Source organism: Thunnus albacares, chromosome 22 (genome assembly GCF_914725855.1).
Source record: "Thunnus albacares chromosome 22, fThuAlb1.1, whole genome shotgun sequence".
Taxonomy (NCBI): domain Eukaryota; kingdom Metazoa; phylum Chordata; class Actinopteri; order Scombriformes; family Scombridae; genus Thunnus; species Thunnus albacares.
This window is the reverse complement of record NC_058127.1, coordinates 6,716,964-6,730,459: the sequence shown is the minus strand read 5'-3', so window position 1 is coordinate 6,730,459 and position 13,496 is coordinate 6,716,964. Positions and strand designations below refer to the sequence as shown.

Sequence of the window (13,496 nt, the reverse complement as noted above, 5' to 3'; positions counted from 1 at the left end):
CTTTCAATGCAAGTGATGGACAAAATCCAGAGTGTGTCTACACAGTCATTTTGTGAAACTATGTATTTAAAAGTGGACTTTGGCACTAAAAAGACTGTAATGTTGAAAGATATCTACTTGATTTGACTCATTTGGATGCTCATGATCATATTAGCTTCAGATAAACTTTTAAATACATTTTTGCACAGAAGGAGGACTGTGGATTTTGTCCCCCATCACTCCATTGTAAGTACATTATGAAGGGATCTTCTAATGGTCAGTATGAACAGGAGGTATAATTACAAGACAAGCTCAAGATTTCTATAACAATGTTGTTTCACAATAATTTTAATACCTACATGTTAATGTGAGGCAGATACTGTCAATCCATGTTGACACAATGATTATTTGTGTTAAAAAGTGTACGAAACATGATCAAAATTAAAGCCTAATAGACTGTGTTGATCAGCTGACGTCAAACAGGAAGTGGAGTAAATCATTGGCAAAGGTGTGAGGAATTACCTGTTCACAGGTTATAAATAGTTAACACTATATAAATATAGTCTTCCGTCTTCCTAAAAATAAGATTCAAAGGATTGCAAAGAATTTGAAACTATACACCCACTCATGGAAAAACAGATACTGTAGGTGTGTTGAGAGGTGAGTGATACCACAGCTGAAACAGACACTGAGCTCTCTGTTTCATTGTCTACTCTCAGGTTTAAAACATGTGTGCATTTCTATTTATGTAAATTTTTGGCTAAGTTTCCCAGCATGTTTATTTGTTCAACTACAACACCTTATTCACCTGTTGGTGAAGTGGATGAGGTTTAGTTTATTAGTGCAAATGTTAGAAATTGAGAATACAAAAATACAAACTTGTTCAGGTGAGACACAAAGCGGACAACAATTATCAATAAACTACTAATTCACTGTGTTTTCTATAAAAAGACATGGAACATTTATTTAATACATAAATAAAATACATATATAAAATCTTAATAGATTTCAACATTGGTTCTGCTGTTTCTGTCAGGTGGCTCTTGGTATGACTGTTGAGTAGACAGTTGATGTAGCATCCATTTCTGTGGAAACACAGAAGCAAACTATTAGCAAACTATATTTAACACTATGAGAGTGTTAGGAATGACAAAATAAAAGCTACAGTATATCTATCCTTACATCCGACTTGGCACTTAAAGGGGATACATGCGTTTTTTTGTTAAGGTCTATATTTTTAATCTGGGGCTCTACTGGAATATTTTTGCATGATTTACAATTCAAAAAACTCCTTATTTATCTTATACTGGTCCTTTATGCAGCCCCTCAGTTCAGCCTCTGTCTGAATCAGGCTGTTTTAGCTCCTGTCTCTTTAAGGCCCCCCTCCCAAAAAGAACCAATTCTCCTTTTTGTGAACTTAAATTCATTAAAATAAGCCTTAAAAAATGTAATGGAGGTATCATGTAGTAGAGTAGCATACTCAGACATTCTGGAAGTTGTCAATGGATCAAGAAAACAGCTGTTATATTTGTGACAGTGGACCCTGATACACTGGTTAGATTGACTTTAAACTGCGTGGAGAGAGAGAGCGTGTGTGCGTGCGTGTTTTTACCTTTGTACCTCTTTGGTTGCTGCACCTCGGTGATGTTGACGTCAGTGTACGACACATCAGGATCGAATTCATCTGTAACACAACACTTCTCACTGTTACACCCCAGGTGGATGTAAACATTTAAATTTGCACATTTCTAGGCGAATTATGATGAATCAGAAAAGCTGAATGGAAAATAGGAAAGTGACGCAAACCATTTTTCGCATCACTTGAGGTTCAGAGGCTTTTCGAACAAAAAAAGCAATTACACGAATTTCAAATATCGGTTCAATAAGTTAAGTTTAACTTCTCAACAGTACAATGCAGCAGCACAATAGTAGTGTCCATGTTGACATTCTTATTTATATACAGCATAAAAAGCTCATTATGGTACTATGGTCATCAGTTGGTTCATTAGAAAATTGTATTGTAAGAATTAGCTGGAAACATTCAGTTTACTTTCTTGACCAAAGTAAAAGAAAAACAGAAAACTCTCTGACCTTTGTGTCTCCGCCGTAGGCAGAACAGCATCACAGATGCCAGTAAGAGGCCGACGCCAACCACAGGAAGCAGAATGTGTGACAGGGGCGGAAGAAAAGATTCATGATGCTCAGCTTCTTGAGAAAAACCACAGTTTGACTTCAGTGCAAACACAACAACAGACTTTGTGCTAAGCTAGGATAAACAAATAATATAAACACATGTCTGAGGCTCATCTCACCTCTGACAGCCAGCCAGCTGTCTGGTGATTCTCCAGCTCCAGAGATGTTACACTTGTAGAGACCTTCATCAGATTTAGAAACACTGTGGATGGTCATGTGTCCTGTAGAGCTGCTCCCGATGTGGAGACCATCTCTATAAAATTCAGCTGTGAGGTTGGACGATGATTTTACCTTATTTGTGCAGAGCAGAGTCACAGCTTCTCCCTCCTGCACAGGAAGGACTGGACTCTCCAGGATCACAGAGCCAGCTGAATGACAGACAGGCAGAGCGAGGAGAAAACAGTTTGGAGTTCAAGTAACTTTTAGGTTCTTTGGTAACATTTGAGATTAAAGCATGCAAATTGCAAATATAGGTCCCCTTTAAGAATGGCGAAAGTGGTTTTGTGGTCTTGCGTAAATCTTAACATGTTATGCTTCACGTCATTGCAGACTTTGTTTCTGTATTGAACCAAGATCATATTTCCCTAACCTTAACGTGTTAATCACGAAGATCTCTGTTTCGTGCTCTTTGACGGCACCATATGGCGATAAGTTGTAATTGCAGGTGTGTTGTTCTTTTGTGCGGATTACTTTAATAAATTACTCTTATTGGCTTTTTACTCGCATAGCTTTTATTGCACTAACAGTAACGTTCGGGTGTAGTTGTTACCAACTGGAGTACTTCACCTGGTTCACTCTCCTCTGCTACACACACAGAAGGAGCCTTCGCTGAAACACGAGTGGAGTGGATCTAGCGCGACCATAAATGACAGCAAAATGCAGCAGATACTGTTTATTTATGTTAATCACCTAATTTATGTGCACTTGTTTCATTTCAGCTCAGTGTGAGAGTCTCTACTGTGTTTTGCTGTCGCGCTACTTTGTCCTCTCTCCTCTGCTCTGAGGAGCAGCGAGGGGCGGAGCTCATACTTTCGTCTACGTGCTACACACACAGCGCAGCACAGGAGAGACAGTAAGTGTACTTGCAATAACAGCTTTACAAGTAAAAAGCCAAGAGTAGGTGTCACTGACACCCGGTTTGTAATCATAATACTGCAAATGCAAAGGCTTTCATCAGCGGGTTATAGGCTCAATCACCATTGTTTTACCCCATTCGGCAATAGAAAATGACATAAGAGACATTTATTTGAATAAAAATCTTCAAGATTATAACTTAAACAAAGTATAGCCGGTGCCTGAACATAACTATGAAAAGTTTAATATTGCTGTATTTGCAACTAGCAAATATTGTACTGCAAGATTGGATATTTTTGTGTATTATCTCAGCAGGTACAAGGGAAGAAATACAGGGAATAAGGCGGTTACAAATTAGCATTTAGGAGGGCCCTTTAAGTAAGGATACTTATAGGTACCTTTGAATAAATTACAAGGTAAAGCCAGATAGTTCATTTCAAATGATCAAAGTTTTTTTTTTACTTATAAAAGTCTTTTGTTTGTCTAGCCCCTCAAAGAAGGATGATTCAAGATTAATGTTTCACTGAGGAGCCCTTGAGAATCTACTGGTCCCAGCTGGTATTTAGTTTAAACCCACCAGTCACAGTGATGTTGATAGCATCATGGCACTCTCCTGCTCCTGACTCACACCAGTACACTCCACTGTCAGACGGGTACATGCCATCGATGAAGCAGTGGGATTCATTTGTTTTTGTCCAGCACTCTGCGTTTAAGTGTTGGGATGTGTTCCTCTTAACTGTCCATTTGGAGGAGTCTCCATGCTCCCCACAGCTCAGAGAGACAGAATCATATTGAAAGAACTGAGTTCTGTTGGGGATGATTTTCAGAGCAGCTGCGAAGAAACAGAGACAGAAAAAAAAAGGTGAGAGAATGTCTCGTTGCGGTCGATGTGAAGGCTGTAAGCAGTTTTGTTGAGTGTTTTTCCATCAATAACACCGAATGAGTGCCTATAATGTACGGTAAGGTGAAGGTGACACCTGCCTTTTCACAACTTTGCAGTGGCAGCATGTTATATAATGACGCATCATGTGTCCTCCACAATCAGTGAGAAAACAATGACTTGTCAAATTAGCGGTTGTCAGTGTGAACACACAATTTAAAAATACGGCTACTGTACATCTTGTATCTCTCTGCAGAGACAAACAAGGTCAATTTGAAGGTCAAACTATTTTATCCTTTTGAACAATCTTGCTTGAAAAGTGATCAGAAATAATTGGTTGTGAAGCAAAGACGATGGTTTTTGTGTCAGGTCTTCTCTTCCTGACTCTTAATTAGCAATTACATGGTAGTCATAAAGTAGTAATACTACTAATTATCTGGTTTTCATAAGATAAATCGGATTAGTAGCTGTTATGTAATTTAATGAGCACTAAGAAATACCACAGGTGCAAATAAAGACATAATTTAGTAGAACAGTTTTGAAATAATTATCAATCATTATTTAGTTATCAAAAATAAGTTGTTGTTAAATACTGTAATATGCTTCTTCTCTAATTTTCTTAAATTATGTCAAAAAAGTCATCCTAACGTTACAGACCAGACTCCATTTTTTAATCCAATCCAACGCTAACTGCTAAAGATTCAACAGAGAGTAAAATCAAATCAGAAATAGATACAAGCATTAAACATGCAAATAATCAAGGATGCCCACCTGAACACACACACATACATTACTCACCAACAATAGCACACAGCGTTGTTATCTCCATGCTGCTTGGCTGTTGATAGACTGACTGATGAGGCTTAGGGGGCTGCATCACACGCCCTTGCTGTCTGTTATGTGTCATAGAGACCTCAACTTCCTGCATGTATAATGAAATGTGTTGTACAGGATGTGGGTCAGTTTTCTTTTTTAAAACCTCAACAGTGGCTTTTTCTTGACTTTTTTTTTAAATCTGATGATCTGAAATGTGTTGTTTTAATAACAGGAAGTGCTGAAGAACATGTGAGGCTATTCTTAGTGTACAGGGGACTGAATTCAATATTAATCTTTATCAGGATTAGCATTGTTTTTTTTTTTTATCATTGTTTACATTGTTTTATAAAAAAGCATGTATGTTTCCTTCAAACCACAAAAAGAAGGGTCTCTGCAGAGCTTTAACTCTCAAACAATGCATGCTGCGAGTTCTGAAATAGTCTGAAAATGAAAAGTAGTAATTTAAAAAGTATTTTAAATGGATTTATTTAGAAAAAAAACTATATATTTATGTGAAAGGGGATATATTATGTTTTTTGTGATTTTCCTTTATTTATATACTGTTATGATGTCAGATATCTATGTTAAAACATGGTCAAAGGTCCAAAACTTCAGAAATACTCCCTGCAAGTCAAAAGTCAGGGCTTCAACCTGCCCTGAAGGCTTTGTTTGTGACGTTTTTTTTCTACCTTGTCAACGAGCTGATGTCAGCTTGTCGCACATGCACACAAATGGCAGTCCATTCTGTAGACTTTGTTGCTACAGTTGTTGCTAAGGTGTTGGTTTTGGCTCTGACACGTACGAATGTGTGTGAGAAGTTGATATTTCGAGTGAAGAACAAGTAAAAGAAGTGGCATCCTGCTACCATAGTTTGTTTACGTAGAGTGGTGTATGTACAGAGTGGGCTCATTGGAAGGGGGGCCTTAAAGAGACAGGAGCTAAAACGACCTGTTTCAGACAGAGGCTGAACTGAGGGGCTGCATAAAGGACCAGTATAAGATAAATAAGTAAACTGTAAATCATGTAAAGATATTCCAGTAGAGCCCCAGATTCAGAGAGAGAGAAAGAGAGAGAGAGAGAGAGAGATGCTGATGAGAACAAAGCCAGAGTAATAAAACATTATTTTCTGATTGTTTCACAGTGGTTACATTCCAAAGCACAAATAAACACATGAAACACAGAGAGGGAATGTTTTGAAATTTAAGAAAAATACCAAGAGCAGATTCTACAGTAACGATACAAAGTAAATGATGCAGACATGCAAATAAATGTGGGCGACAGAGAGGAAACAGAAACAAGATATGGAAACTGTGGTTATATTTATAGGCTATATAGAGTTGCAATCTGCAACCTCACCACTAGATGTCACTAAATTGTACACACTGGTCCTTTGAATTTGCCTGTATGACTATAGTCTGACACTTTCTAAAATCAAAAAGCAGATTGACAAAATGTAAGATAGCAGTCTTTGAAAAAACAACACATTTATGTTATACCCTGAGTGTAGCCTATTAAATATGGTTATAATCTATAACATAGAGCCCGCATTAATGAAATAAAAGTTGATTTTAGGCAGAGCCAATACTTTCTAGTGTCCAGATATGAGGAAAAATCGAAATTGCTGTACTTCCATAGGTCTTCCGCTGGTTTCCAGACCAGATGGATTTCACCCAAATACTGCAAACATCTGCAACATAAAGCCAATATCTGTGAAATATAAGTTGATTTGAAGCAGAGCGAACATAACGTTTTTTTATGGGTGGAGTCGAGTTTTAATTTCCATGCTGAGGTCATAGTCTTATTTAGACAGTCTATATGACACCTTTTCACTAAGACAAACCATTCTGCACTGTGACTCTGTGATGTGGGTATCCTGTCTGTCAGATAAGCTTTAACATATTTAAATGAATTATGAGTTCCTTTACAGTTGTCCACTCTCGCCTCTCACTATACGCTTGACTGTCGTCCTCTTTTTGCTGCTATTCGCCTACACGCCTGCTAAAGGTAAGTCTCTCCATTATGTATTTGTTCATTTCAACGACTAATTTCAACTTGTAGCCCGATATATCCAACATCGTTCACGTAATTTCTTTGTGTCTGTTCCAATACCAGTTAGTAAACCGCTGATCGTTGTTGGTATGAGACGTGTTTTACGGTGAAAGTGTGACAGTTTTTGGCAAATAGTGCTTTAGATTATATAAGTATTTCAAGTCCAACCGAAGTGATGTTTTTGTTATGTAGGTCTTTGACTAGGCCTACATGCCTTAAATTAAATATAATTTTAGAAATGCTCTAAACTTAACTTACAGCGAAATAATTCCTATACGACACACACTTTCCACACAAAAGACACATACGAGACAAATGTGTGGATGATACTTCTCCGCCAGGGTTTGGAGGGACTATGTGGGTATGGAGTATATATAAAATTTAAATAAATAATGTAGGCGAATATAATACTTTTTCGTAGATTTACATGTGGTGTGAATGTCCAGGTTTACACAGTGAAACAGTTTGTAATAAAGCAGCCCTTCTCACGATGACTCCTGAGCTTCATCACAGCTGTTGGGGCATTTTTATTGTAAATAGTCCAAAATCCTTCTCAGTTCTTAGTTCTCAGTTTTGCTGTTTAACTGCAATGTCTGTAGTGACATAACTGCAAGCATGGAAGCGTTTCTATATACTGAATGCACCCTCTAATCATTACAGTAAATCATTAAAGGAATAACATTTTGTTATACTATAAGTTAGTTGTTGTCTGATTGGACAGATAAGGCTATTGTTATACACAGAAATGAGTATCAATGTTACTGGTTCTTCAGGGAAGTGAACGTTTAAGTTCCTCAGATACAACTGACATACGCTTTCATACCGGCCCATTTAAAGGGTCAGTTCACCCTTTTTGACATCCGTTTTATTTGTTTCTGGGATTTGGGCCTCATTGTCAGTACTGTGTCTCCTTAACGACCTTGTTTGTCAGGTTATGTGTTCTCTGCAATTTTGAAATGTAAAGAAAAGCCCGAAACACTGGAGACAACAACAGAAACTGCTGCTGTAAAACTAACTTTAGGTCCTACATCTGCATCTATTATGTGCTATTTCTCTTTTTTGGTTCAGTTTGACCTTTTTTGGCACTGAATTCTATGATTAGCCGAGTTGCTGTTCAAAGTTCAAGCTGTTTTAAGGGTCATCAGAGATGATACTTTAAACTGCATATTTGGTTCAAGCTAAACTTGGTTGTGGTTTTCTGTAGAAATACCACACGGTTACTGAAGCTTGAGTTAAATTTGCTTCACACTTGTCCGGGGTTTCCCACCAAGAACATGCACTCCCAAGTTGAATGGGTATGACACCTCTGCACCTGGTTTAACAGATGTTTAAAGCCAAATTTGTATTGTTAAGAAGATTTTTAGTCATTTCTAATCATTCATATTTAACATTTGTAACAGTGCAACAAAAAAGAGGCTAAGAATGAAAGGTGGCTGTTAACCTTCACTTTTAGCGCTGCTGTTGTGAAGTTATATGTGGAAATTGGGTATGAATTTATGGAAAGTGTCTGACTTTTTTGGAAGAAAAACAACAGTGGCGATAATATCATTGAATATGTTTCACCATCAATATTCCCTCCATTTCTCAGGTCAGCCTCAGGTGATTGGTTCACTCCAGCCAATCATGGCCGCCCCGGGTGACAGCGTCATCCTGCCATGTCACGTGGAGCCTCCGATCGATGTGAGGGGACGGACGGTGGAGTGGTCGAGGCCCGACCGTAAGCCTGACCCCAGAGATCGGCTTAGCAGGGTCGAGTACGTCCATCTTTACCGAGACAATCGCGAGGTCCCGGACATGAAGATCCCGTCATACGTCAGCAGGACGGAGTTGTTCACAGACGGACTGAGACAAGGCAACATATCGCTCAAAATCATTAACGTGACGCTTGCAGACGAAGGGAGGTACAGGTGTTTCATCCCGAAGTTAAAGAGCACAAACCAGGCTTCAATTGTTCATCTTGTCATTGGTGAGTTAATCTCTTAAAATGTTGTTTATGGTCCAGATTAAAAATTAACATGAATTTTTTATTATTATTATCGATATTTTGTCTCGTCTATAGAGCGTCAAAAATAATACACATAAAAGATCAGTGTCTTTAATACCTTTAAAGGACCAGTGTGTAGGATTTAGTGGCCAACTCCCCTCCCCCTCTCCTTCCAAATGTGTAGGAGAACCTACGACAGCTGCAAAGCTCTTGAAAAACAGGAAAGTCCCTCTCTAGATCCAGTGTTTAGTTTGTTCTGGGCTACTGTAGAAACATGGAGGTGCAACATAGACCTGCTCCCAATGTAGATATAAAGGGCTCATTCTAAGATAACAAAAACACAATAATTCTTATTTTCAGGAGATTATACACTGATTAAAACATACTTATGAATAATATATTCCATTTCTGCCAGTCTTTTCAGCTAGATGCCACTAAATTCTATACACTGCACCTTTAAAACTTTGAGGATCATTTTGTCAACAACTTACTTTGCTTTTTACTTGTAAGAAACTGCTAGTGTTTCCTTTAAATGTTGTGCTATACATCATTACAAGTCATGTGTTTTTCTAGAGCCAAACTACGCTAAAAACTGGACAACAGAGATGCCACTGCATCCCAGAAATCTCCAAACTCCTGATCCAAAGGAAGAGACTGACATTAGAGGTGAGGAAAGGTCAAATGTTCAACATTTTCAGGGTAATTTATAGTTTTTTGATAAAATCCCCATATAGCAGTGACATTGCATGTTGTTTCATGTCTTGTTTGGTGTAGTCCAGTTAATTTCGTCTCTGTTTGGATTTCTTTTAAATTTTATTTCCCATCAGATGGTTGGTCCAGTCGGAGCAGACTGACCCTGGTTGGGGTCATATGTGTCTTGCTGATCCTGAGCATTGGAGTCGGAGGATACAGACTTACACAGAAGCATCCCAAACAAACACTACATCAGAGTCTTTAAGTTTCTTTTTATCTATCTATAGTAGAGAAGAATACGTGTTGGAAAATCCTTTTATATGAATAATGTCAGGCTCTTTTGTGAGAAAAAAACTAATAGACTATCTATTAGTTTTTTTTATTTCCAAAGAGGCACTGTATGTCATTCTACAGAACTCTGCAATGAAGCTGCAGTCATCTCAATACTGTGAAAGTTGAACCTTAGTTGACTAAAAATAAAGTTTTTTTCCTCCTTTCATTTTCACAATGACTGAACAGGAGGAGCAGATTGTACCTCAGCCTACATCCCAAACCCACTGCTGAAACAACACAAATCTCTGATTGTGAGCCAAAGTGCATATTGTTTTAGTTTTGAATCCACATTTGGGTTTTGTAGAAGTTTGCACGTCAAGAACTACATTTCCTCAATATGGAGGAAATTGTTCCTCCCTTTACAGCGTTCGCTTTCAAAGTGCTTTTGTGCCGGTCACCTATCGATAATGAAAAGAACAACGAAGTGATAGCGATCTAATGTTGTATTTCTTAATTTATTGTTTTTAAATGTTCAAATAAAAGCTGGTCTTTTATTGCCTGTAGTATAGTGTTTATTAATTATTATTAAGATTCTCTGTTAATATCCTCCCACTAAAGCATTATAAATCTGTTTAAATGCTACCTCATATTCTCAGTTCATATGATTCAATACAAAATCTTGATAATTCTAGTTTTTGGTCAGCGAAACCTGCCTTTTTTAGGTGTTGGCAGCCCATCCATACAAGATTATGTATGAAGTTCAGATGAGAACATCAGCTGGATCACAATGTTCATGATAATAAACATAATCACTCTACATTAACTACAGTATTTTAGTCTGCATGTTACAGACTAAAGTTATAATTTCTGTGAAGTCCTCCTCCAGTTACTACTGAAAACATCCACTGGGGAAGCACCCAGGGGAACAATTTACATAGAAATATGGACTCTCACAAAAAACAGGATGTATAATATAAGCTTAATCCAATGGAAAAAATTCAGATCAGTGGAAAAACAGGTAGGGCTGAATGAGGTTTCATAAAAAACAACTGAACCATTTCTTCCTACAGATTCAGCACTTGATCAAGAATGTACTTAGTTACTTTCCACCACTGGTGGTGGATAAAAACTGAATGCTCATGTTTAGTTTTGATTACATGGACAGTAAGCAGACCTGTCCCAGATGATCTGAGAGGTCTAGATGGTTCATAATGCAGCATTCAGACCAGAAATGTATTTTGGCCGCTAAACCATTCAGTTCTTTCATAAACCAACAGTATTTTTTTTAAAGAGATAACACAAGACTTTAGTCATCCCAAATTATTTTTGAGGAGGTGTATGGGAGTGAGAGAGGACGACATGAATGGGAACATTTAGGGAAGGGAGGTAGGGGTGGGAAGGCTAGTGTGCAGAAGAAGAAGAAAAAGAATGAAGTCAGGATCATGAGTATAGGATGTACAGAGACAATACAAATCCAAGATATTGCAACTATGGAAAACAGAGTGTTGCGTAATAATGAAACAAGAGGCTGCAGTACGGCAGCAACAGTTCATCTACAGTCAGAATGCTAGATTTCATTTAAAATAGGGTATGTGGCAATTAGGCGGGACAGGGGAGATGGGGGGGTTGAGTTACCTTTGAACTAAATATCCCATTTACTGTGCGAGAGTTGAAGAGATTGGAATATTTTTCTGATGATTTCCTAATCATAATCAAAGTAGAAAGCTTTTGTTTCTTGGGAGTTTATTTTGACCCTAGACTAACATGGAGGAAACATATAAGAAACATAGTGAAGTAAAGTACAAAAGTCGTTAATGTCATGAGGTGTCTTGAGAGGCTGGAATGGGGGGCTAATATTTCGTCATTAAAGCATATATATGTCGCATTAATACAGTCAAGAACAGATTATGGTAGTGCGGTGTAGCAGACCCGGATGTGTGTGCTCTTCGAGTCGAGGCAGGAGAAATGCCACTGTGGCTCCACAGGAAGCAGATAATGGCCGACTACTGGATTAATAGGAGACACAAAGAGAATCATCCATCTACGAGAGTTTTGGAGGCTTGCTGGGAGAGAGGAAAAGGACATAAAACAAGCTTTGGGTGGGTAGACAAAGACAACTGTGCTGTGACTAAACTGTTGCAAAATGCTTGTGTAGACATGTTATCATTAGAACATTAAGAACTGAAACAAAACAGCAGACTTAGTGTAGGAGTTTTACAGATGAGTCAAAGGATCCATTATCAGAAGCAACTGGGGGAGCTGTGGTGATTCCCAGTTGTCATGTCATGTGGAAGAGACAGGCTGAGAAGGGTTTGGCTCCAAAGCTGAAAGGATGCAGGATTTACTGTGTAGGTCTGGTGCTCCAGTCGTGCAGATCAGAGGGACCAGGTCCAGTCCTTTGTGTAGAGTTAGTGGCAAGCTAACTCTGTTTCGTGGCTCCTGTACTTGTTAAACCAGCCAGCAGACTTGTGTGGGAGCTGCTGGCGCTAGAAAACTAAGCATGTGGTAAACTGTGGTCCACATGTAGTCCCAACATACTGTTGGAGTAATCTTGTTCTTGATCAATGTCTGGCTAATAACACAATGATGAAGAACAAAGTTGAAGAAACTCCACAAGCTCTAGTTGATTCTTACTTGAATATATGAAGTTTATTAAAAACAAATACTGGATATCAGAGAAACCTTTGGCACAATGTGTACATGGATAAAGTCACACCAAAAACTTAAAGGATTACAGGAGACTGTGAGTTCTTACAGTATAGCACACATCATGCAACCTGAGAGGAAGAAACACTTGGGCACACAGGGTCAGAGTGAACTCTAACTATAAATAACGAAGATAGCTTCGTTACCCATCCAAGGCTATTGCCTTATCTCATATCCTGGTACCCAGAACATAAAACATTACTTGTGAGAGACATATACAGAGAACCCCCTCCCCTACAATATAAACAGCCCAGTCTATACACCAGACCTTCTGAAACCCCACAGTATCATTCACCAGACTGTAATAAGCATATTCAGTCCTGAGGCGTGCAGAGACCAGCTCCTTCAACAATAACACCGGGTTCTACCAGCACACATTCCTTCACTTCATCCTTGTGAGCCAAGAAGCCAGTTCAGCCTGCCCAAACAGAAAGTTCAACAACACATTTTCTGTTTTGTTTTTCACAGAATACATGGTGAATTCCCACAATGTACAGCCCCACAGACAAAAGAACCTGCACTTTCCCACATAGCACATCAGACAAAGCAAGAACAGCTGACACATTGTTACAGTCAGTAAACAGATGAACAACAGTCTCAAGGAAATTATAGAAAGGACGGCCATTCCCCATATTTTTATTTATTTTGGACAGAAAAAAATGAGTTGCCAGGGCCCCATGAAGCACCCTCCCTGATCTTTTTGTTACTGGAGGTTTTACCCTCCACGTAAACTTTGCCCAGTCTGCCCTCTCAGAGCGTCCTGCCACTGATGCTCCTTGACGTCCTGCAGAGCTTAATCTTTCTGACCTTCACTGCAGCTGCGAATAAGCCCCCCCCCCCGGCCTTCCT

General features: G+C 38.6%; 2 protein-coding genes across 4 annotated transcripts; one reads left to right on the top strand and one right to left on the bottom strand.

The window, feature by feature from the left end:
• Window positions 1-204: 204 nt before the first annotated feature.
• On the bottom strand, window positions 205-5,416 carry LOC122973546 (low affinity immunoglobulin gamma Fc region receptor II-b-like). 2 transcript variants are annotated; one of them, XM_044341141.1, is made up of 6 exons: window positions 4,925-5,416; window positions 3,824-4,078; window positions 2,292-2,540; window positions 2,071-2,187; window positions 1,592-1,663; window positions 205-1,064 (listed from the first exon to the last, which is right to left on the bottom strand). In XM_044341141.1, exons 1-6 carry the CDS (start codon window positions 5,052-5,054, stop codon window positions 1,012-1,014), a joined length of 876 nt encoding a protein of 291 aa, XP_044197076.1. In that variant the 5' UTR covers window positions 5,055-5,416; the 3' UTR covers window positions 205-1,011. The 2 variants fall into 2 exon arrangements, with proteins under 2 accessions (XP_044197076.1, XP_044197077.1); XM_044341142.1 differs by having other exon boundaries at window positions 2,071-2,184.
• Window positions 5,417-6,140: 724 nt separating this feature from the next.
• LOC122973547 (myelin-oligodendrocyte glycoprotein-like) lies at window positions 6,141-10,498 on the top strand. Of its 2 annotated transcripts, none has more exons than XM_044341143.1 (4): window positions 6,141-6,946; window positions 8,580-8,957; window positions 9,549-9,641; window positions 9,803-10,498. In XM_044341143.1, the coding sequence occupies exons 1-4, from the start codon at window positions 6,847-6,849 to the stop codon at window positions 9,931-9,933; spliced, it is 702 nt and encodes a 233-aa protein (XP_044197078.1). In that variant the 5' UTR covers window positions 6,141-6,846; the 3' UTR covers window positions 9,934-10,498. The 2 variants fall into 2 exon arrangements, with proteins under 2 accessions (XP_044197078.1, XP_044197079.1); XM_044341144.1 differs by having other exon boundaries at window positions 6,142-6,806.
• Window positions 10,499-13,496: the final 2,998 nt, after the last annotated feature.

Bases quoted from the DNA above. Each gene is read 5' to 3' on its own strand.
- LOC122973547 (XM_044341143.1), top strand. From the start codon at position 6,847: ATGAATTATGAGTTCCTTTACAGTTGTCCACTCTCGCCTCTCACTATA. The intron at 6,947-8,579 runs GTAAGTCTCTCC...TCCATTTCTCAG, and splicing joins CGCCTACACGCCTGCTAAAG to GTCAGCCTCAGGTGATTGGT. The intron at 9,642-9,802 runs GTGAGGAAAGGT...ATTTCCCATCAG, and splicing joins GGAAGAGACTGACATTAGAG to ATGGTTGGTCCAGTCGGAGC.
- LOC122973546 (XM_044341141.1), bottom strand. From the start codon at position 5,054: ATGCAGGAAGTTGAGGTCTCTATGACACATAACAGACAGCAAGGGCGT. The intron at 4,079-4,924 runs GTGAGTAATGTA...GTTTCTTCGCAG, and splicing joins AACGCTGTGTGCTATTGTTG to CTGCTCTGAAAATCATCCCC. The intron at 1,664-2,070 runs GTCAGAGAGTTT...GTTGTGTTACAG, and splicing joins CCTACGGCGGAGACACAAAG to ATGAATTCGATCCTGATGTG.